The sequence below is a fragment of the Pituophis catenifer genome, unplaced genomic scaffold, assembly GCF_029215685.1.
Source record: "Pituophis catenifer annectens isolate HBS135680 unplaced genomic scaffold, rPitCat1.0.hap2 SCAF_4, whole genome shotgun sequence".
Classification (NCBI taxonomy): domain Eukaryota; kingdom Metazoa; phylum Chordata; class Lepidosauria; order Squamata; family Colubridae; genus Pituophis; species Pituophis catenifer.
In genome coordinates, this window is record NW_027256884.1 from 38129842 (window position 1) to 38155259 (window position 25418).

Consider the following 25418-nt stretch of genomic DNA (forward strand, 5'->3'; position numbering starts at 1 on the left):
AAGAAGCCTTTCAAACCAGCATCTGGGTAAACAACCTTGTGTGGGTCCTGTTTCAAATTCCAAGAAAAATGAAGATAACGGCAAGAGGTTTTCCAGTTTCTCTGGAATGCTACGATATGGGACTTGACATAGAACTAATGAAACATAGGCTTTATGGAACCAAAGTAAATGTTACAGAAGTAGAAAAATCACACACAGCTGAAGATGGCATAGAAGTGATCTGGCCTAACCCTTGCTCAGTGAAGCAATTTAAGATCAAGAGAATCTACAACAGATGATGTGTTGTGCAGCCTCTATCAGAAGATTTTTCTGTAAGGAAGAACTTGCAGTTTTTAAGGCAGTTGCTTTCAGTGACATTTTAAAATTAGCCAAATTCTATCCTTCTATCCTTTTACAGTGATTTATAGCTAATCATATCTTCTGGAACAGCAACCAACAGATCTTTGCATTTTGTTCTCATTAAAGAAAAATATCATACCTGAATCTACTCTTAGTTAAGTTAAACTGCATGATAAATGGGGGAAAAAAATGCAAAGATAATTAAACGTAGAGCATCAGCGCAGGACACTGGGCTGATGACAGGCAAGCTCATGTTCAAGTCCCGGTTACTGCCCTGTGGTGGAGTGAGCTCCCGTCACTTGCTCGGGCTCCTGCCAACCTGCAGTTCGAAAGCAGGCAACCACTAGTAGATAGGAGGGTACCACTTTGGTGGGCTCTTTAATATATGAGAGGAGCCCCCAACTGGGCATCCCTTAGACAAGGGTGATGTCACTAACTGAATTTTTTACCACAAAAGCACTTTGGCACTTCTGACATATATAGTATAGTACCAATATAGTATAGTACAGTAGTACAGTATACTATCATATAGTTAAACTTGGTGGTTGAAAACCTCTTCACATAGGATTACTTAATTATGTTCCCCTGAGGCCTTTCTAATCTATCAACATCTTCCTTGGGCACCCAGCACAGACCTATGGATAAACTCTGATGAATGTAAGATAAAATAAAGTATTGCATCCATAGACAAGAAACTTGTATTGCTACTACTTCTAAGGTAAATAGAGATCATAATTCATTCAAAATCTGAGATCATTTTCACACATCCTAATGTTGTGGTCCGCTGGCAGCCTGTGAAGCTGGCAGCAGAGTCGGACAGTGAGGAGGCTGGGGAGGAACATGGGCCAGTCCTGGAGTCTGGGGAAGGCTAGGACAAGGGCTCTGCGTTGGAGGCAGAGATGGGGCCAGGGCCATCTGCAAGTTATGTGCTGACTCTGGAGCCTCCAGAGTCTGACATCAGCGAGGCAGAGGAACAGGGGGAGCCTGTTCCCAGTGTGTGCATGCGCAGAGCTGCCAGAAGGCAAGAACAGTTAAGACAAAAGGGGCGACTTGGGAGTAAGGCTTGGAGATGATTGGCCCTTCCCATAAGACATAAAGGAGGAGCAAAGGGACATGAGCCTTTGCAGGAAGCAACTTTGTTCGTTTTGGTCGGTTTAAACTCTGAAGCTCCATTTTGACTTTGTGCTCCGTTTGGCCTTGCAAAGCTAATTGGCAATTAGGTCTTTGGCAGCGTTTCAAGGGAGATAAAAGTGGATGTTTATCAGCCTTATCCCGAAAGACTGTGGCAGACTTCTGTCGGACTATTCACAAACTGCCTGGGACTCATTACAGGCTGTGAATGAACATAATTCACAGCCGTTGAAATAAAAAGTGGGTTTTTGGGACTAAGCGTGTGATTGTTACTGTCTCAGGAAGCCTTGGTCAGAACACTTAAAAACCAGATACTTCACGCATCTATTTACCAGGTGTTATATCCTGTTCCTGTTTATCAAATATTCTATTCTTAAATATTTGAATTTTGCATCTCCCATCCTTTCCTTATCTGCAGGGGTTTCAAGGAACCAATCTACTCCCCAGTTCCTTAGTCTTGGCCATGGTCATTGGTTCCACTTTCTTAGAGCCATATTCAGTTCACTAAAGCTGGAAGCCCCTCTACATACACTTTTTATGATGCTGATTTGGCCAATGCCTACCAATGCCAATGCCTACCTCTATTTTACTCCATTCCCCTCTCTACTCTGAGGGACTTGGTCAGATTGTTCTCAAGAAGGCAGACCCAAGACTGAAGGAATATTTTTTGTCTTGAGGCAGGAAGACAATAGTTTTGGCCTTGCCAACAAAGCTAACTCTATACTGTTGATTCCATCTATCCTACAGCTGATAATATTGATGCTTTATAGCTATTGTAAAGTCACTGTAACAAAATGATCTAACCTGAAAGTTTAAGGTTGGACTTAAACCTTCCCTTCCAACCTTAATTGTTGGAAGGGAAGCCTTAACCTGTAATGCCTGGTCCCAGGCTGATACATTTTCATATGTATTTAAGATACGATAACAGCTTTGTAACAATATTTGCTTGCCCTGTGTGAGACTGATAAAAGGAGGAAATAATTAAAGATCTTTCAAAAGGAGAAAAGTGCTTGATAAAGATCTTGAAATAAGATCTATGCTCTTAATGAAACCATGATAAGATGACATACAAATAAACCCATCTGGCAGTGCAAATTTATAAAATGACTTAACACGAAATGAAGTCTGGCTACTGCACCTATAGCTTGATCCAAGGGAAGAACTGCAACAAGGAAAGTCATCCAAGCCGCAGAGCAATATTATTCAAAGTTCCCAGAGGAACACTCTTCTTTTCCATCTATAGTAGCTATTATTAAATTGGTTGTATTATGACTACTATTTATAAAGAGTGCTTTTAGCATGCCAACATGCTCTATAGTTTGCATCTACTTTGACTTCACCATAACCCCATGAAATAAGTGCCAGCATCTGGTTATCTTGAGACAATACTTATGCCCAAACTGGTTGAAAGTGGGCCTTTATGGAAAGGTCAGTTTCGATTATTTTATCTTAGATTAAAGTGAGCTTCCAGGGCTTTTTGTTACTTGTACTTGAGACAATGAACCTTGCTGTACTCTTGGCTGGTACGATGGAACTGATCCTACCCACAAGATCTCAGCTTCATATTTTTTGCTGATAGTTTGAAGTAGGGATGTCTATACGAATAGCTTTCTTTTGGGTCTTGCTATTTAAATAGTTCTTTGATTACAAATATTTTAAAATCACCTTAAAATAATGCTTCAAATACTTCTTCTAAAAATAGTAGGAATAATGGAGGAAACTGAAACCTTCTCCTTTTTTGGAATGCAGCTTCACTCCCTTATAGACCTGAGGGCTGAAGAAAAAAAGAAAACAGAAAAAAATATATAAAAATGCAGCTGTTGGTCATGGAAAAATTGCTCATTTCAGACAAAAAGACTGGCTTTGAAAAAGGGTAAGGTTTACATGGTTTTGATCAAAACCATGAAATTTACAGAGAAGGGAAGAGGTAGACGGGAAAACCACTTTTTTCTACTAACTTCTGTTCTGATGTAAAACGCAATTTAAAAGATATTCTTGGCTTTTTTAACACATACACACACACAAAAACACACACAACCTTTGTACTGTTGTGATGGCCACATTTATATTTTTGATCATACACTAAGGATAACACTATTGTTATTATTGGAAGATCTCTGGCTTTTTTTAATCTATACCAGTTGTGAAATATAAAATTTGTTACTACCGGTTCTGTGGGCGTGGCTTGGTGGTGGGGGTAATATAACTGAGTAGGCGTGGCCAACTTTTTTTTTTTAACTTTTAAAACCATTTTTTTTACAACCTCTTTGGCTGAAGAGGTTGTAAAAAAATGCTTTTCAAGCCTCTGACGATCCCAGCTGACTTGCCTGATCGGCAGAGGCTTTCTTTCTTTTTTTTAAAGCCTCTGACGATCCCAGCTGACTTGCCCGATTGGCAGAGGCTTTCTTTTTTTTTTTAAGCCTCTGATGATCCCAGCTGAGCCACACGATCATCAGAGGCTTTTTTTTTTTTACTTTTAAAAGCATTTTTTCGGCCAAAGAAGTTGTAGAAAAAATGCTTTTAAAAATAAAAAAAAGCCTCTGATGATTGCATGGCTCAGCTGGGGGGCAGCAATTTTTGCTACCGGTTCTCTGAACCACCCGCCTCCATCACTACCAGATCGGGCGATCCGGTCCTAACCGGGAGCATATGGCCCCGGATCTATACCCTGAAATAGAAAATAACCAAAGGAACACATTTATTAAAAATAACCAAATAATTTTCTGAGAGTTTTTTCTGAGTTGGATGGATTTTCAGGATAGTGTAAGCCTGTCTGAGTTTGGCAAGGAGAACCTTTCTGAGAGGGTCACACAATAATTGAATTCCAGGAGGCAGCCTGTTCTTCTGCTTAATAACTCTCATAGTTAGGAAATTCCTTCTAACTTCCATTTTTTAACTGAAGCTGATTCCATTGATTCTTGTCTTACTGGTTAGAGACAGCTGTAAAGCACTGTAAAGCGGTATATAAGTCTAAGTGCTATTGCTATTGCTACTATGAGCCATGGTGGCACAGTGGCTAGAATGCAGCACTGCAGGCTACTTCTGCTGACTGCCATCTGCCAGCAGTTCGGCAGTTCGAATCTCACTGGCTCAAGGTTGACCCATCCTTCCATCCTTCCAAGGTTGGTAAAATGAGGACCCAGATAGTTGGGCGCAATATACTGACACTGCATGAAACACTTAGAAAGGAATGTAAAGCACGGTGAAATGGTATATAAGTCTAAGTGCTATTGCTGTTGCTACTATGGAGAACTAAATCCAGCCCTCTGCCCTATGATGTCCCTTCATATATTGGAAGATTGCCTCCATGTTCCCCCTTAGCCTTTTCTTCTTCAAGATAAACATAACCCGTTTTTTACATTCCTCACAGGACTTAGCCCCGAGGCCCTTAATCATCTTCATTGGTTTTCTCCACACACTTCTGAGTCCTTCAGCATCTGCCTTATAATGTAGCAACCAAAATCGGACACAGTATTCCAGGTGAGGTCTTACCTGTAGGTCCTCTGACCTTGGCACTATACTTCCGATGATGCAACACAAGATTGCATTTCCTTTTTTGGGAGGGGGGGCACCTGTTCACATTTAATCTATCAGGGCATCCATATTCCTCTCACAAGTACTACTTCTAAGCCATTTACTGTATAACTTGTCATTATAGAGTTTGGTGTAATGATTAAGACACCAAGCTAAAAAGCAGGAGTCCCACCTTAGCCATGAAAGCTATCTGAAACTGACTTTGGGCCAGCTAGTCTCTCTCAGACCAACCTATTTCACAGGTTTATTGTTGTGGGGAAAATAAGAGGAAGAAGGTGTGTTGATATTTACTACCATGTGTTATTTGTAAAAATAATAAAGACAGGATATAAATGAATTAAGTTACATTTCATTTTTCCTACTTCAGCACAGAACTATACACTCCCCAGCACTGAATTGTATTTTGTTGGGAAATGTCCAATATTCAAGTCTATCAGGAGCTTTTTGAACCTAGAGCCTGAGTAATATATTTCTATATAGTTTACACTTACAAAGTATTACATTGGATAAAGGTAAACATATTTAAAGATTTTTACTTCCTGGTCTTTGTTTTACAATATCCTTGTTCTGACTCGGCTCCCAAAACGACAAACCCTTTGTAGTTAAGCAAATGTTCCCTTTATTAGGAGCCCCAGCAGCCCCAGCAAAACGTCTCTCTCTCACACAGCAGGCTAACAAGTCTGTCCAGCAGGGAGATGAATAGTTGTCTGCCACTATTCATCTCTGCCCCCTGCTTTTTATCCCCAGAGCTAGGGTGGGGCTTCGCTAGCAGCGGTGGCTCTTCTATCCCAAGAATTGGCCCATAGATTTCCACTGCTCTCCTCTCCCCTGCCTTCTGCGCGTCAAGCAATGGACCTAGCTATTCCTCCTCTTCTTCTTCAGCCACCTCCAGACTGGGGACTGTTGACTCTCCATTTGAGGGCTGATGGATGGCCCAGTCCCCACCTCTGACTCTATCTCTGACAGCTCCACTCCTTCTTCCCTCTTGCCTTGATACTGACCCTGACTCCCACGCCGCCTCATCTGATTTGGCTATTGGAGGGGCCGGCGGCTGACAAGCCACAACAATTCTTCCTCAGAGATTCACATATGACTGCTTCATATATAGTTGTTAAAATGTAATGTCTCAGAAATTAAAGTGATAATACTTATTTGTCAGCTCAGAAAACTGAAAAATAGAGTGTCCAGGAGAACAATGTGTGACCCTTTACACCCCAGAGCCACACGAATCAATAGGTGGTAGCAGGATGCGGGTATATGTGTTTGTGTATGCGTGCTTCTGTGTTGTTCTCTAGTTAATTAGAGAAAAGGAAATCTGAAACAGTGTGACAATGCTTATCTGCATAGCAGCAACGGGAAGATATTTTCAACCTATGCTGTTTCTATTACAATGAGATCTAAAACACCTATTTCCCAAAGGAAACAAAACAAAAATAATTTGTTCTAGTGGAAAAAGTTCCAAGGACATAAAATGTGCATTTTGTTTTCCTAACATGACTGGACTTATTTAAGATTTAATGTTGAAATTAAATTGGGAAATTTATTTCGGAAAAGAAGCTTAATTCCCCTTCCTGAAGCTTCACAACTGCAAAAGGTGTCTCAATTTTAAAACTCCATGGAAATCTGAAAAAAAACCCTCTCTGGAAATACATTGATTTCAATCAAAAATCAGTATGGGCTGTTGATATTTGGATGAAATATTGTAAGAAAACCACATAGCAAAGATGGAGTTACAGCAATGGAGAGATACAGATGAGGGGTCCTTGGTGCTCTCTGAGCTTGCTTGTTTTTTTGCAGACTAAGTAGCATCATCAATGTTACTACAATGAAACTAGCAAAGATGATGGCTTAACATTCCCAAACAAAATTGGTGTTTCCTCTGCCCTTTTGACAATTTATTCCATTTCCAGTTGCTATTAAATTACTGCAAAATGAGCCAATAAATAAAAGTTAATCGGCCATATGTTGCAGCAAACAGCCCCATTCTTACAAGATTCTATATCGATTTAATGGCCACAGATTGAGCCGGGTTGCTATAAAAGTAACAGTTATCCAGCAATATGGCTGTTTTCTCCGTGTGAGATTTAATATTTTACCCAAGAGAAAAAAATAGCTCATCTTCCGGGAACCTCATAAACCATTACTGTATGTCTCCATTTGATAAGCCAAAATGAACAAACTTCATGGACTTCCACAAATTCTATTTACGATATTTATCAAATTTAGAAATCACCCATCTCCCTCACAGAGAGACCCTGGACATCATACAAGAGTGATATTAAAATATAAAAAACTATATATAAAATGTACATAAAAGGTAAAAATAGTTAAAATTCAAAATTAAAGTTAATTAAAACACGGAAGAGGGTCTTCAGGACACTAACAAGCTCCATGGCCATAGCTAATCATGGTTTCTGAACTATTAACTTTGGTAAATGGCCTACCATAGTAGCTTACAACTATTAACTTTAGTTAATGGCCTACACTAAATGAAAATATGAAACCTTTGTTAATATTAGGCTATTCAACTTGCTTGGAAACCAGCAACAATCATTAGCTGGTTTTAATATAGTGGGAAATAACTGCTAAGAGAATCTCTCTGTATTTTAGGGTGTGGGGTTTTTTTGCCCAGTTGTACAAAGGAAGTCACCTTGTGTCCTTTCCTATTTTATACAATTTGGGGAATAAACAAATATTATTTAGAATAAAAATAAAAATAAAAAATCCACACCCAGACATGAACAGAATGTGCTGTGTAAAGTAAATAAAATCTGAATTCTTTTATGACTGTACTCATCTCAGGCTCTTAAATGCTGAGTTGGCAAGACTCCAATTACTCTGAAAATTTTCTCCTTGAGAGGAAATCACTTCCCTAGCATCCTTTCTTTATATGTTCTGAGGCATTTATACGATAGATAGCAATGGATCTACGTGGCTGCAACTCAAACCAATTGCTTAAAATGAAAGAAAGTTTTATCTATTTGTGTTGCCTTCTGCTTGCAACTATTGTCAGTGAACTTGAGAAACTTCAGAGCACAAACCTAACTCAGACAAGCCGTAGATTCCTGCAATAAAAGTAACCTTTTCTAAGCAATATCCAATGCACCTTAACATATTCAAAATTACACTACCCTGCCAGAGGGAGTGTAACTGTCTTTGAATTCAGGGAGAAACAGCTTCCTTAAATATACAGGTACTCTTCAACTTATTACTATTTGTTTATTTTTATTTTATTTATTTTATTTATCAAATTTGTATACCGTCCTACTCCCGAAGGACTCAGGGCAGTGAACAGCCAAACAGTAAAATACATAAATACAAAATTTAAAAAACAGGATAAAATCGAATTAAATAATTTGGCCCAGACAAATTAAAACACCCCAGTCGTTTAAAAACAGATTAAAATTTGCATGTTTAAAAAGAAAAGAGGGAAAAAGATTAGGCCAGGCCCGCCTGGTGGAATAAAAAGGTCTTCAAAGCGCAGCGGAAGGTGTGCAGATCCGGGATCCTCCGTATCTCCGGGGGGAGCTCATTCCAGACAGTAGGTGCCCCCACAGAGAAGGCTCTCCCCCTAGGGGCCGCCAGTTGACATTGTTTGGCTGACGGCACCCGGAGGAGCCCTTCTCTGTGAGAGTGTACCGGCCGGTGGGAGGCTATTGGTGGTAGTAGGCGGTCCCGTAGGTAACCAGGTCCTAAGCCATGGAGCGCTCTAAAGGTGGTAACCAAAACCTTGAAGCGCACCCGGAAGACCACCAGGAGTTTAATGACCATTCAAAATTACAACAGCACTGTAAAAAGTGCTGTTTCTACAGTTATGCCCTGTTATCACACTTACGACCATTGCAGCACCTCCCACAATCACGTGATCAAATGTGGCAACTGGCATGTATTTATGACAGTTGTCACGTCACAGGCTCCTGGATTGTCATTTACATCTTTTTAGGGAGCTTCTGACAAGCAAAGGCAAAGGGGAAGCCAGATTTGCTTAATGGCTGCATAATTCATTTAACAACAGTAGTGATTTGCTTAACAATCATGACAAAAAAGGTCATAAAATACGGCATGGCTCACTTAACTACTGCCTTGCTTAGCTACAGATATTTTGGGTTCAATTGTGGTCCTAAGTCAAGGACTACTTGAATACCAATAGAATAAACAGACATCTCCACATTCCAACATTATAAGAACTTTAAAAGTTTTCTTTTTTCCTTGATAGGCAATATTAGAAATTTAAGTTGAGCTTCAACTTCCTCATTTGTTCCGGTGTTAAAGCCAATGTAGTATAAAAATTCATGCTGAATGGTTCAGTGCTTTACAATAAATGGACAGATTTTGAGAGAAATTAATTTTTAAAAAAATATCCCACAAGCAAACAACAGAAATGCGTGAAAGAACTTATTAACCTTAACAAGACTCAATACAGAAAAGTACCTTTTCTTCTGCCGATATACTTGACATAGGCAATTTCTTGACACGTACAAATACACTACACCATATTTACATTATGAACTGGTCTTCTTGCAACATCCCTTAAAGCAACACTGGCAAATTACATCTAGGAGAAAGCACCAAGAAACACTTCACGTGCTTTTACATTTGTCAGGGTCAGCCTTCCCAAATTTAGCACATAAAGCAGCACATTAATCAACTACAACTTAAAAAAATTAGCATGTCATGAATTTAGGATATTAGATCCCATTTTGGTTTGAATATAGGCAAAACACTCAAAACACAGGAATAGCGCTCCAAGCTTGGAACACTCAATTATGCAAGCCCAGAACATATTGTGTATCCTTGCTCAGGTTTGGCATCAGCAACTGGCATCCTAGGATCTGACATCTATTTCCAGCATCCCTTACGTCTTCTGAAGCCAGTCAGTGGAAGAACATCAAGTGGCAAGAGACAGGTCCTAACAGAGTGCCCTGCCAAGCTTCAGCTACGCCGAAATCTAGCCAATTCACAAAAGCCACACTTGTGAATAGCCTCCAAGACTGCAACGGCCAAGAAAAGTCTTTGAAAAGAAAGGAAAATGGAAGCTGCAAAGGACTAACATCTGTTGCCCTTATTTCAACTGCTATTGCTGCTGCATTGCATCATCTTTCATAGCAGTGTCATTGTGATACCCCTGCCAAGTTTCAGCCCATCTGAACTGATGCTGCAGAAGTACTTATATTATTATTATTATTTTTTTTAAAAAAGCAAGGGGAGCAGGAAAGGCCAGCAGCTCAAATGTTCTGATTAATCTATTTTCAACGCACAGAATCATCAACATCAGAAGTTATACCCCAAAAAAATCACCCCTCACTACAGATGATACAGTATTGATGCAGTGTCTCTGCATGAAGGCATTAAAACTGCCAGCCTTATATATCTGCTCCAGCTCAAACCTCTGATTAGACACATGCGTAATCTTAGCTAGAAGTTCAAGTTCTTTTTCATCTGAATCAGAATTGGCACTTTTTAAAACAACTGGTGAGTAAAAGCAATGCGTTTTAAATACATGTATGTAAATGATTTGATCTATTTTTATATTGTGCTAATTGCACATATCAATATTGTATGCACGGTACATTATTTATCAATACTATGAAGCACAATTGTTCTCTGTGATGCTCTCAAGCAATACATTGAAAAGCCATTTTCCCTTTGCAAATTCTAAAGCAAGTATCTTTGGTAGGAAATTTAGATGTCTGTCCTTCAACATCTGATCTGCTTAAACCTACATCCAGGTTACCATTTGTGGTTTGCTAGGTATGTCAGAATGCTTCTTGATTTTTATAGGTCTAGAAATTATAATGCAAGTGGCATTCAATACAGGTAGTCCCTGATTTACAACAGTTCATTTAGTGACCATTCGAAGTTACAACGGCACTGGAAAAAGTGACTTAGGACCATTTTTCACACTTATGACCATTGCAGCATCCCCATGGTCATGTAATTTACATTTGGATACTTGACAACTGACTCACATTTATGATGGTTGCAGTGTCCCAGGGTCTTGTGATCTCCTTTTGTGACCTTTTGAAAAGCAAAAGTCAATGGGGAAACCAGGTTCACTTCACAGCCATGTTACTTAATTTAAGAACTGCAGTGATTCACTTAACAAATGTGGCAAGAAAAGTTGTATACTGGGGCAAAGCTCACTTAACAAATTGCTCACTTAGCAACATATATTTTGGGCTCAACTGTGGTCATAAATCAAGGACTACCGGTATTACTTTCACCTTAATGGCTGTAAGCATGTACAGGCTTGTCAAAATGTGATGCAGTCCAGGGGATGTTCAACTTAATTGTAATGTTCAGTTTCACAGCTAGTTCCTTTGCCTCTCTTTATTAACAATGGATTTTTATCCCTTTATTTGAAGCCACATCCAGATCCTTCACAAAAAGCCAATGAATTTACACTGGTAGAGAGTTGGTAAAGAATACCTTTCCGAACCTTTAATACCTTTAATCTTGCTTGACTATTATTTGATTTACTCATGTTCACACCTAATTAGAACATTGAGGGAAAAGGCATTTTTTCCCTCCTCTTGGAGTTGCCTTTTGCTCTCACAGCAATAATTGGCTATATAAGTTGCCTTGGGATGTGATGGATACTGCTTCACTGGAAATATTTATGCATAAGCAGGAATGCTATAGCTCACACTGAGAATTCAGAAGAGCCTCCTAAAACCAATCCATGGTAAAAGCCCACTTCCCTCATAATCCTTCCTCCTCTGTCCCCTCATGGAAAATATTACATTAAGGAAGTGATGGTTGTATTGAAGAAGTCCTTTTCTGTCCTTTATTCATCCCATATTTTATCCAAAGGGAAAAAGAGAGAGAGAGAGAGACAGATGAAAAGAGCCTCAAGGATCAAGACACCTTCAAATTATGTCTTTCACAGCAGGAAAAAGTGAGAGATTAAAAAATCAGCTGACAAGAGTTCTGATGCAGTAAGGAATACCTATAAACACTAGCAAGAATCCACTTCAAAGTATTCCTGGAATTTCAATGGATCTTCTTCAATTATCAATGATAACTGTGAAGCAGTGGTGAAATTCAGCCAGTTCTACCCGGATCATGTGATCCGGTAACCCCGGCGGCAGGAGGCTCCACCCACCCACCCACCCGGATGTCATCATGTCCCATTTTTGACCCTCTGCGCATGCACAGAAGGCTCTGTGCATGCGTGGAGGTGCACACTCATATTTGTGAACTGGTAGCGAAGGTAAGTGAATACCACTCCTGCTGTGAGGGGTAACTGGGCTTCGGTGGTAGATATAATGTGGGCTGTAAAAGGAATCCTAGAAAAGAACACTTGGCTTTGGGCCTGATCCTATTCACCCATCGGACTATAATTGCCTCACATTTTGGTTCATGAATCTTGTGATGTTAAATTTAAATTTCCTAACAGTTATACATGCATGCAAATATAATACATCCTAAGCCTTAAAAGCAATGATACTTAATGAAAACAAATAATAATAGGAAGCAAGCAAGTATCAAGCAATTAGTCCAATGGGGTTAGCTTGTCGCACTTTGTCCAGCTTGTCCCACTTTGTCCAGCAGAAGGGACTTGCTGCAGACCCTGTTTGTCAAGGAATTTCAGCTGGCACAATCCAGGAGAAAAAAAACCCTTTGGAATATCATGCTGCCGGTGGTGAGGTCCTCCAGCATCCTCTTGGTTTTCCAGAAGGGCGTTTAAAAAATGGCTCTGCCAGTTAGCTTGGGCCCCCAATGGAGATGCTTTATGCTGAAGATGATTGAGGGGGTAAGAGAGAAGACCCCCATCCCTTGTACCAGTAGTGGTTCCACTTACCTTCGCTACCAGTTTGGAATGGTGAGCGCTCGCGCACACAGCATTTCTGCACATGTGCAGAACCTTCTGCGCATGCACAGAGCATCTCTGATGATGTCCATGCAGGTGGGCGGAGCCTCCCACCGCCGCCACTACGGTTCGCCCAAACTGGGGTGAACCAGTAAAAACCCACCACTGCCTTGTACCATCCTCTTGATTTTTAATCTCTACTTAATTTTTACTAATTTTAATTGTTTTAACTGTTTTACCATTTGGAAAACCACCTAGAACCACTTCAACCATGAGATGGGTGACCTATACAATAAGTAAGTAAGCAAGCAAGCAAGTAAATAAATAAATAAAATGTCTGACAGGGCAACCAAGAGATTTTGATACTTTCAAAACTTCAGTTAAGCAAAATGCTACTAACACAGAGGTTATTCCAATTCAGGGTTATATGTAGGTCACACAATGTGCTCAGATAACAAGATGTTTCAGATAGCTGGATGAAACTAATGGGGGCTGTTCTGTGTTTTAAACAAACTCTATGTTCTTTAACTGAATCTCTAGAAACAATCATAACACTTTCTTTTTTTATTATTATGGTCACATTTTCCATTTTAAAAAATGGCAAAGTCCATTTACCGAGTTTACAATGCTTAAAAAATTGAACAGACAGCAAAATCGTTGTTATTCTTACATACAACCCCAAATTTCTGTGAGTGAATCAAAAGACAACACTTTAGATATAAAGGAAAATATTTATTCAACATATGCAAATCAGCTTAATTTGATTCCATTTCAGCACTTTAAGGTGGCAGGATTAAATTTCAGTTTGAGATCTGGAGGCAATAAAATTTCATTTAACCAATAAAAAATTCAACCATAAATTAGGAAAATAAGGAAGTATCAAACAGCAATAAAGATGGTAGATCCTTTAGAAGACGTTAAATCTTAAAAATGTTAAGAGTTTAAATATATTCTTGAAATAGTTCATCTGTTCCTGTTTTAAGTGCAAAAAAAAAAAATCCCTCACAAAATGAGGGTAAGGAAACACCATTCAACGGTGTCTAAATTACTCAACTAAGAGCTTCAGAGAAGTGTCCATACCTCCATTTAAAATACAAATTTCTAGAAAATGTTCTAAGTATCCATTAGTTCTCTGAATCTGATCACTTGCTTTTAATAGTCTAGCAATTGTTGGCATGGCTCACTAGCAAGGTTAGCTTCTTCTGGCTATTATATGGAAAAATACCAAATGACTGCTATGTAGTGGCAAGGTGGAAGACCACTGTTATTTCAAGGTGTTTAGTGGCACATTCAGAAAATTTAGACCTTTTAAACTAGAAGTTTAGAGCTCCTTGTGAGCTAACCTACTTGGTTATTTTGCTTATTGAAGGGGGAGGATATCCCAGTCATGTGCAACCTAGTCATGGTCAGGTTTTCTCCATGACCAAACCAGGGCCATGAAGTCATGGTGCCAGGTTTTGATAAATACCTTGGGGTTGTTGTTATTTGTTGGGAGCTTCTGCACAAAACCTAGCATAGGTTTTGCATAGGCTCCTGTGGAAACTAGCCACCATTTGCTATCATTATTAAGGAGCTTCTGACAGCTTGTAAGAGATCTGGGTATCATTCTGCTTGATATGTTTGCTTTTTATGTTTTGCTTTTAAATCTTTTTAAATCTTAAATCTGAGCTAAAAATAAAGCTTAAAATCCAGTTATTTACTGTTATGCTTATTATCTCTGGATCCAAAAGAACCAATTGCCCAGACATCTGATCACTGTCCTAACAACTTGCCAAAACACCCTAATGCTCACATATTTCATAAGCAGTTGTAAAGAAACACCACCACAACTAGCCACAGACAGTCATAAACAGAACATATAACTGAGCAAACAGATTTACTCCACACTTATAATTTAGGTAAATAATTATAGTACTAGTAGCTTTGCATCAGGTAGAGTGCTCTTTAGCAATAGTCATTGTCTGTTGTTATATTGTTAGCTTTACATGATATAAGTCTATCATAAAATTCTTCCATCACGCATGCTGGAGAAATAGATTTGAACCATTAGCTCTATAACCACACAAACATACAAAAGATAGGCAGGGATATAACCAGAACAGAAAGCTAAAGTGTCAAAATGTTTACCTACAGTAGACACTTTCTTCCTGGGGCAAATTGGACTGGGGGCTTGCTTTGGAGAAGTGTATACATATGTTGATGCTTAACTTCTTATTTAATTAAATTTAAATTAAATAGTATTATTTGAAAGTAATCATAATTTCCCCATTTGGTCATTAAAAAGATTACATAATTATCTGATATGGACATTAAAATTCTGTCAGCAACTGGGAAGGCTCTGAAGACTGCATCTAAGCTTTTGAGGGACCAGAAAAACAACTACAAATTTGTCCTCTAAATCTTCACTGTTAACCTCTACCCTGCCACATCCATTGTGTTAGGCAACTGATTCACTCTATCTAATACAAGATCCAGCTCTCTTTTTTTTTTAAGTTGAAAGAATTTTTAAAAATGTGGTGACATTTCTCTACAGTATAAATGCAAATCCATACTGTATGTTCAGAGAAAAAAAATGGGGAAAGCTAGGGTAGAGATGTATTTGCATATAGCAATAGCAATAATACTTAGACTTATATGCCACTTCATAATGGTTTATACCCAGTGGTGGGATTCAGCCAGTTCGCACCACTTCGGGAGAACCGGTTATTAACTTTCTGAGCAGTTTCTGAGCAAACAGGTTGTTGGAAGAAATCATTAGGGCAGAAAACCGGTTGTTAAATTACTTGAATCCAACCACTGTTTATACCCTTCTCTAAGTGGTTTACAAAGTCAGTGTATTGCCCCCAACAATCTGGGCCCTTATTTTACTGATCTTGGAAGGATGGAAGTGTGAGTCAACCTTGAGCTGGTCAGGATCAAAATGCTGACAGTTGGCAGAATTAGTGGCAAGTCTGCATTCTAATCACTGTGCCACCATGTTTCCTTATGTGTAGAAACAATTGTTAAATTTAGCAGTAGGATCTCTTTCTACTTCTTGAGTTTGTTAGAGGATGCCCCTGTATAAAAAACTCAGAGCATCCTTGGTACAGCAAGCAGCATGCCACCAAAAAACTAAATGTTATTTTTTTTCAAAAATGTTTTTATTTAACTTATCCAGTGGGTATTTCTTATTTTTAAGGAGTAGTAGAAATTAGGTTTTGGAGGGGTTTTTTTTTTTTGTTTGCTTGTTTTGCAATAGCAAGCAACAACATTAAGCAGCTATGGTGACCCTAACATCACTAACAATATTCCAGAAGTCTGAAAAATGCAGAGCAGCCATTAGCATTATGGTTCAAAAATCTCTATATTTGTTCCTGTGCATTTTGAATAGATTACAGCTACCCAACATTTGGAGAATGTAAACTCCAAATGTTGACAGAGAATGTAAACAGTTTGGAAATAAACTACTGGCACTCATATACAATGTCTTCCATAGAAGGCCCAGACAACTCAAAACATCCTTTGACCATAAGGAAATATAGTGATGTCATTCCCAATCATTTCTGAGACTCTCCATCATCTGAATTTACCTTTCAGCTGTTTTTCTCCCCTAAACAAATGGACCTTTTTGAAATAAAATGTCAGCCTGCAAATACACATCACTGTTATTTTTTTTCAAATGTCCTATGTGAAACAGAGAACTGTTCATAGAAGTAAGAGGTTTATCCCTTGGTACAGGAGCTGTGGTGGCGTAATAGTTAGAATGCAGTACTGCAGGCTACTTCTGCTGACTGCCAGCTGACTGCAATTTGGCAAATCGAATCTCACCAGGCTCAAGGTTGACTCAGCCTTCCTCAGCCTTGAGCCTCCCATCCTTCTGAGGTCGATAAAATGAGGACCCAGATTGTTGGGGGCAATATGCTGACTCTGTAAACCCCTTAGAGAGGGCTGTAAAGCACTGTGAAGCAGTATATAAGTCTAAGTGCTATTGCTATTGCTACATTGCAAAGTTGGGGTATGGAGCTTGGCACGTGACCAAGGAAGATCACCAATGACACTAATATTCACAAGGGCACCAGGCTGAAAAACAAGCACTGCTATTGTCATCCCCTTCCAACAATAAGTTCACTCACCACTTTTAAATGGATGTGCTAGAATGCAAAAACCACCTGAGGTCCAAGAGACTTTGAATCCTCTATCACAAATTAATAAAACATTAATGTCAAAAAATCAACAAAAGGAAGACTTGGCTCACTTACCACAAGCCACAAATCAAACCTCTGGTTTATAAATTGATTGTGGAGTTTATGGGATATACAGAATGGATTCTGATTTTCTATTTGCTTGACATGTTTGGAGCTATGACAATATTTACACAGCCATGTATCATACACACCTACATATTTACTCTTCTGATTAAAGTCAGGACAAAAAAATAACATCAAATAAAAACAATATTCAGAGATACATTATTTGAGTGCATGTTTTAATGTCAATGACATAGAACTTAGTCGCAGAGTTGATAGTATTAGAATCAGGATGTAAAAGCTTTCTATAAGAAAGGTATTTGTCCTGGACACAGTTACAAAAGAGGAAATAAAAGGAATAAAATCAATGAATAAAAAGGACTCCATTTATCCCTATAAAAATTACTCTACCCCAATACATGGAATATGGTTTCAATCACCCATATTCTAATTTAAGATTATCTTATGTGGTGGGAACTAGGTGAGGGACTTTCCTTATGCTGACCTCCACCCTATGCAATATCCTTTCCTTGGTGTTATAAGGGGCCCATTCTTCCTTAAATTCTGCGAATAAACTGTATTAATATGTGCTTTCAGCTTTTATCGAACTTTTATCTAACATAAGCACAAAAACATGGCTGTTTTACTTTCTTTGTAGTTTTGTTTTCAAATTTTGCTGCTTATATTCTGCTGTTCACTGCTAGAGTAACTCTGGATTTGAGCAAGTTATAAATATTGCTCAATAAATAGAAAACTGCTGGAGATGAATGAATGAATGAAACTTAAATGATTCCACTAAATAATAGGACATGCCAATGCTACATTGCAGTTATTGCTGTGATTCCTATTTTTGTAAAAGAAAGATATTTATCTTGCTATAGAATTCATTCTATAGTCAGGCTTGCAAATTGAAAATTATTGTATATGAATGTCACATAAGTCACTAATTACAAATTTTTAGAAGCAATGCAAAGATCAGAGGTGAGCCTTCCAACCAAAAGGTTAAAGTGTTACATTAACTAGAGCTCTAAGTTCATCACCGTGTATCCTTTTCTTTTTTAAAATTCACCTTCATTAACAGCAAATGTTCATCTAAAGCGGTGATATTGATTAAGGGATTTGTTAAGAATTAAGAATTCAGTCGATAATGAAAAGCTTTATACAGGTAGTCCTCGACTTATAACCATAACTGACTCCAAAATTTATGTTGCTAATTGAGACAGTTGTTAAGTGAGTTTTGCTCCATTTAATTACTTTTCTTGCCACAGTTGTTAAGTGAATTACTGCAGTTCTTAAGTTAGTAACACAATTGTTAAGTGAATCTGGCTTCCCCATTGATTTTGCTTGTCAGAAGATTTCAAAAGAAGATCATATGACTCTGGGACACTGCAACCGTCATAAATATGAGTCAGTTGCCAAGTGCCTGAATTTTGATCATGTGACCATGGAGATACTGCAACAGTCACAAGTGTGAAAACCTGTCATAAGTCACTTTTTTAAGTGCTGTTGTAACTTTAAATGGTCACTAAATGAACTGTTGTAAGTCAAGGACTAGCTGTACTTACTTGGATTCCAACTTGTATCATTAAACATGGAACCTGCTTTATACTGCTAGGTAGAGATATACACAATATTAGAAAAAGAAATTATGAAAAGTTGTGCACCTTGTCACACAAATATGTTGATATTACAGTCTTTGGCCACAATTCCAAACCTATTACAGCTCCTATAGTGACACTTAGAACACTGCAGTTGTTTGTTGTGATTAGCATTGCTGATTGTAATTTTAAGGTTGTGAATGTTTTATATAGTTTTATCTTTTTAAATTTAATAAAGTTTGTTTTTTAAAACCCAAAAAAAGAAAAAAAAGAACACTGCAGTTTGCTATACTACCCTTATTTTCAAAACTCAAATAATGGATTATTTTTTTCCAACTAAAAGATAACAGCAAGTTATCTTACTTTTCACGACTTTACTATTATCTCACATTTCTGGTCAAATTCAACATATTCTCTGTTATCTGCTGGCACACTAAAGAATGTCAGGTAGAAGGTGAAGCAACTCATAAGAATCTGTTATGTGATTTGTATAAAAAAACACACACAATTAAGATCTGAAAAGACTTCGAAAGCTCTTCCACTATTATTTGTTATAATTCACTTATTATTCTATTTTTAAATAATAAATATATTCTAAATATATATTTATATTTAATAAATAATATTAAATATATTCTGCGGAATATATTTTTCATAGCTCCACTCTGTGAAACTTTATCCTCCATCTACCAACTTCAAAAGACGTCTTTATTGCTCTCTATTGTCCAATAACAAATCCCTGCAAATATCCATAGAGCTTCTACTACAGATTCCAGATGTTATAATGCTTATGATTACAGTAATCCTCAACTTGGAACTGTTCATTTAATCATCATTAAAAGTTACAAGGGCACTGAAAAAGCACCTTAAGTCATAGGTTTCATGCTTAGGACTGTTGCAGCATCCCCACAGTTACTTGATCAAACTTTGGATGCTTGGCAACCAGCATGTATTTACAATTGTCACATGGTCCTAGGCAGTGGTGAAATCTAAAATTTGTTACTACCGGTTCTGTGGGCATGGCTTGGTGGTGGTGGGGTAATGTGACTGGGTCGGCATGGCCATTTTTTTTTTTTAATTTTTAAAACCATTTTTTCTACAACCTCTAAAAAATGCTTTCAAAAATGCTTTCAAAAGCCTCTGCCGATCAGGCAACTCAGCTTGGATCGTCAGAGGCATTTAAAAGAAAAAAAGCCTCTGATGATCGCGCGGCTCAGCTGGGCATGGGGGGGCTGCCAGTTCTCCGAACCACCCGCCTCCATGCTACCAGATCAAGTGATCCGGTCCGAACCGGGAGCATTTCACCTCTGGTCCTGGGATTTCATTTGCAATCATCTTAGGTTGCTTCTGACAAGCAAAGTCGAAGGGGGAGAAGCCAGATTCACTTAACAGCCGCATGATTCCCTTAACAACTTCAGTGATTCTCTTAACAATTTCAGTGAATCACTTAAAAAACATGGCAAAAAGATCATAAAATGGGACATGGCTCACTTAACAACTGTTTTGCTTAGCAATAGGAATTTTGAGCACTATTGTGGTTGTAAGTCGAGGACTACCTACACGTACCTATCCAAATAAGTAAAAGAAATAAAACTTCAGAATATTATTGTTTTATGATCCCCACATTTTTACTGCTCACACCTCCAGCAGTTTTCTAGAACATAGATATAGTAAAATAGAACAAAGATATAGCAGTTTTCTAGAAGATAGATATAGTAAAAATGTTCAGAACGGAAACAGCACAAGCTGTTGTCAAACTTCAATTGATTATGAATGTTTATGATCACCATTCAAAGGCAAAGGGAGGCTGCTCTGAACTTTTAAAACTCTGAGTATTTTTTTCAAAAAAAAAAAAAGAATATTTACATTCCAAATGCCTGACTTTGAGGGAATAATTAAAAACAGAATAAAAACATCAACAATTAAAAAAACATACACATAATCCACAACCAAGGTTAAAGAAAACATAACACAGTTTACTACAGCCTTCGCACAGGCTCAGATACACACCCAGGCCTGATGACAAACCACATCTTTAAAGGCTTGGGAAAGGCAACGGGGTTGGGCCCATGTATTCTCTGGAGGACTGATATTCAAAAGAGCAGGCACCACAACAGAAAAGGCTTAAGAGCATCAATATTTTAAGCCAGATCATTGAGTTTGACAGTCCAGATATAATGGACCTTAACAGTTAAGAAGTCAAATCAAATCAACTCCTAATGACATCCATGTGATCTTCTTGGCTGAATGTGGAAAGGGTTTGGCACTGCTTTCTTCTAATCTGCCAGTCTAGTCTAGCCAGGTACAACTGATGCTAATCATTTTTGAACCCAGACTCATCAGTCGGGCACTGTCTCTTCCTGAGATATAACATACAGGTGAATGGCTATAATTGGTTGCACCTTAAACAGTTTGCATTAATTGTTTCTGGTATAATATTGTCTGTTGTGTTTTTTAGGTCAATTGAACTATGTCTAATAAGGCATAAGAAGGGTCCATTTGTGCTTTCTCTTTTAACTATAGAGTTAAAAATGGCTATTGTATAACTAGTTGGTCAGGCAATATATAGACTATCAATACATGTTTGTCAACAGGTATTCATGTGCATACTCAAGGGGTACTTTGCTCAATAACCCATAACATCGGTTATGAGCCAAGAATATCCTTAACATAGGTTATGGGCCCAGAGCATTGAGAGTTGGTGTGAATACGCAGTACTATATTCAGACAGCTGTATATGTTGGTTTATTGTCCAAGTGAAGATGGCACAAGATCAGTCATCTTATGAGCCAAGAATATCCTTAACAGTCCACAGAGGAGAAAGATCACAGAAACTAGGATTTGTGGCCAAGTTTCATTAAAGACGATCTTTGCTAAATTGGTCTTGCACACTGACCTGATCCCAAAGCAAAAGGCATTTGGCCCTTCAAACCTGTATAGATAAATCAAGGTTTTTCAATCTTAGCAACTTTAACATGTGCAGACTTCAACTACCAGAATTCCCCTAGCCAGCATGGGGAATGCTGGGAGTTAAAAGTCCACATGACTCATGGTTGCTGAGGCTGAGAAACATTGATAGAAGATTGGCATGCAGTAAAAAAAATAACGGTGTTTATTGAAAGTATATTTACACAATACTACCATATATCACTTAAACAAGCTAAATAGGACAAGACTTTACCCTTTAAACGATGTTTTTTAATGCAGGCTTGCATGGCATGATTAAACCTTAGCTCTTTAGCTAAGACACTATAACCAAACAAGTTTTCCCTTAACATAGGCATAAAAATGAAGACAAATGGAAACACAAACACAATCTTTTTTATAGTCAGTGACCAGTGCATGGAAGCATGCAGGTACAGGTAATCCTCAACTTGCAATCACAATTAAGGCCAAAATTTCTGTTGCTAAGCAAGACAGTTATTGGGCGAGTTTTGCCCCATTTTACGACTTTTTTGGCCACAGTTATTAAGTGAATCGCTGCAGCTGTTAAGGTAGTAATCTGATTGTTAAGTGAATCTAACTTCCCCATTGACTTTGCTCGTTAGATCGCAAAAGATGACCACCTGACCCTGGCAGACTGCAACTGTCATAAATATGAGTCAGTTACCAAGTGTCTGAATTTTGTTGATGTGACGGGGGGATGCTGCAATGGTTGTAAGTGTGAAAAATGGTCATAAGTCATTTTTTTCAGTGCTGTTGTAACTTCAAACATTCCCTAAATGATTGTATTGTATTGTATTGTAAGTCAAGAACTACCTATATCTAATGTGGACACGTCCTAGATCAGGAATATATTTGGCAATAAAGCTTGTCTTTTCACCAATTCATCTTATAAATAAGAAAGTGACAAGATGGTATTAAATGAATACACAAATCAGACATTGGAGATGCAAAGACAAAAAAAGTTAACTATTTCGTGCGTTGCTATCACATGTACCATATCATCTTTTTCTGTTGGTTCAGCAAAGGTTTAATTGTACATTAATATAACAAGATTTAAAATTGTCAGGGGAGGATTATTTTATACTGTAGCTATAAATATAGCCCTTTTTTGCTGTTAAATAATCTCAAAGATGCATTAATGAAATAAGGCATTTTAGAATTCAATCATTTCACAGTAAATGAAACTTAACTGATAACAAATTTTATACTGCTCCATACATTCCAGTAATTGAAGTATTTTAGCCACTCATTGGTAATTTAATGTTTACCAAACAGTGTTATGGGAATAGTACACAAACATTTAAGTTCATATTGGATGAAAAAAAAATATTTTTCCCATGCTTAAAATTAGCAGAAAAATATTTCACAAGCATCAGTAGTATCAATTAAATTGGAAGAAATTGAGTGAAGATACATAATTTTAAAAGGCAGTCAAGCAGTTACTTTTGGGAAAAGAATATAACACTGCAAGACTAATGAAGACTAAGACCAATACATGGAGTCAATGAGACTTGCACAAGCGTTTAATTCACAAAATCTCACTCCATTGTGGTAATTATAAGCAGGTTTATTCAAAAGTTCAATTTCCATGTAATTCTCTCATGGGCTCAAATATTTCAGTACAAGTTTATAGATCATAAAATAAGAGATGCTGGATCAAAGGCCTATTAAAGGCTGCACAGCACCTCAAATTAAAGCCCAGAGTTGGACATAGTGCATACAGTAGAGAAATGATCGACATAGTACCTGTTTGAATCGCCTTAAAGCAGCCCTGTTTTTTCCTGGCAGCCAAAATGCCTTTCAATTCTAAGGTTGGGATGTCTGGGATCAACCAAAGACCATCAGGCGATAGGCCAATATGGCCTAATTACACTTCCCCACAAATCTACGGAAAAAAACTTCGGAGATGGCCTTCTTTTTTTCTCCCACAGGAAAAAAAATGCATAGAATAGAGTCTTTGTGGCATGTTTTCATATAAACAAAGCCCCTGCAGAGAAATGTGCAGAGGGAAGTAGTGAAATGAAAATGAAATACGTTGCCAGAAAAAAGAAATTAACCTGTGGGCTGCAGTTTAGGTGGGAAGAACCATATTAATATAGGAACACAACATTGTTTCTAATATTCTTGTGAAAGTGAAGAAAGGAAAAAGTGAATGGAGTATCCAAAGTCTATAGTGGACAGTTACTATGACACTTAGGGAGCCATCAAAGTAGGAAATATGTGTCCCATCAAGGTAGGAAATAGCATGGACCTCCCAAAGACATGGGGGTTATGCACTATGTTTTCAAGTAAGTGAAATGCACTCATACATTTCAAATGGTACAGACACATTGATGCCTAAAATCTACCATTACTTAACTATGTCACTGGAGGTCATTGTATTCGCTTAAAAAGGGGAACACAGTAAAAAGTTAGCAAGAGTTAGCCAGCACAGACTTTTCAAAAGCTGTCCTATTCATCTTAGTCCCTATCCCATTCTGTTCACCAAGCACCACATCCTCTGCATATGGGTCCGCTTTTCAACTTTCCACGCCACTCTCTTGATCCCATTACCTGCAGTAGACCAGACATTCCATATGGTTGATCTCCTGGTCTGACCGGTATCTGCTATAGTCTTCCCACAAGTCCTTGACTGCTGTAACTGCCAAGATGAAGAGCACTGGGGCCAACGCCAGTTCTGGTTGGAAGGCATTGACAGCGGGCACAAAATTAAGTAAAGCAATGAAAACAAAGTAGACATTGGCAAAGCGATGGAACTGTTCAAAGAGATTCTTGGGCAAGAAAGACACTGCTGTGTATTTGGTGGTCTTCAGTCTATTGTTAGCTGGCTGCCTGGAGGTCTCCGTGTCAGGGCAGACAGACAGCAGGTTGGAAGTTACAACCCGCACCTTCCTGACATCTTTCTTCTTCCTCCTTTTCTTCTTCTTCCTTTCTTTGTCTTGCTTCTGCTCCTGAGAAGATGAGTCCCCCACGGCATCTGTGCTTTCGGTCATCGCCGCGCACAGCAAGGGCAGGAAATCAATGCTGGAAGAAAGTTCTCCGGCAGCTTCCAGCACATGGAGAACCCTCCTTCTCCCCCCTCCTTTATGTGATCATCTTTGGGAACTTAGTCATGCCCTTACAGTTTTCCGCGAGGTGAAGGAAGAGGCGGGTGTGTTCCCCACCTCCGCTCTAACTAACTTTGCCCCGATTGGGAAGGTCTCGCTCTCACAGTTGTTTTCGTTGTTTTCTTCTGCGCCTCACCATCCAGCTTTCTCTTTTGCTTCTGCCTTCCAGCAGCGAGGCCGCTGAATGACTGGCCCGTTGTTTGGCGGGAGGGGAGTCGTACAAAGTCACTCTTGTTTTCACACGTCATTCCTCGTCAACCCACTAACCGGTTTCCGTTTTGCCACCAAGAAGGTTGGAGATTAAAGTGGAGGAAAAAAACAGCCACCGTGGCAGCCTGTTGGACAAAATTACCTTCCCCTCGTGGCAGGCGGCGCTGGGAAAGGGAAATCGGGGTGGGAAGCCAAAAAGGGTGGGTCGCGGGGAGGAGGGCGATGAAAGGAAGAGCAGGAAGCTGCTGCTTTTTTTTTTTTTTTAAAGTAAAGTAAAGTAGAAAACGGGTAAAGGGTTTTGTGTCTTTTTTTTAAAGCGGTATAGGATGGCTTATGGTACCAGTTTTACAGAAGTGGGGCGATTCGTAATGCGCGGTTATTGGGGCTAAAACTTTTAGTCCGGTGACATCTTGGGGGGGGGGAGCGTTTTTCTCGCAAAATCAACAAGTTTCAAGAGGTTTTGAAACAAGAAGAGGAAGTTTTGCAGGATATCCTGGAGGGAGGAAGATTCACA

The 25418-nt window shown here is 38.6% G+C and overlaps 1 protein-coding gene across 1 annotated transcript in view; it reads right to left on the reverse strand.

The window, feature by feature from the left end:
- The window catches only part of ATP10A (ATPase phospholipid transporting 10A (putative)), a 158941-nt gene extending 133974 nt beyond the window's left edge, over positions 1-24967 (reverse strand). Inside the window, exon 1 of the mRNA XM_070943381.1 lies at positions 24141-24967. Within this exon, the coding sequence (XP_070799482.1) occupies positions 24141-24580 (440 nt within the window). The 5' untranslated portion in view covers positions 24581-24967. The remainder of the gene's footprint in view (positions 1-24140) is intronic.
- Positions 24968-25418: the final 451 nt, after the last annotated feature.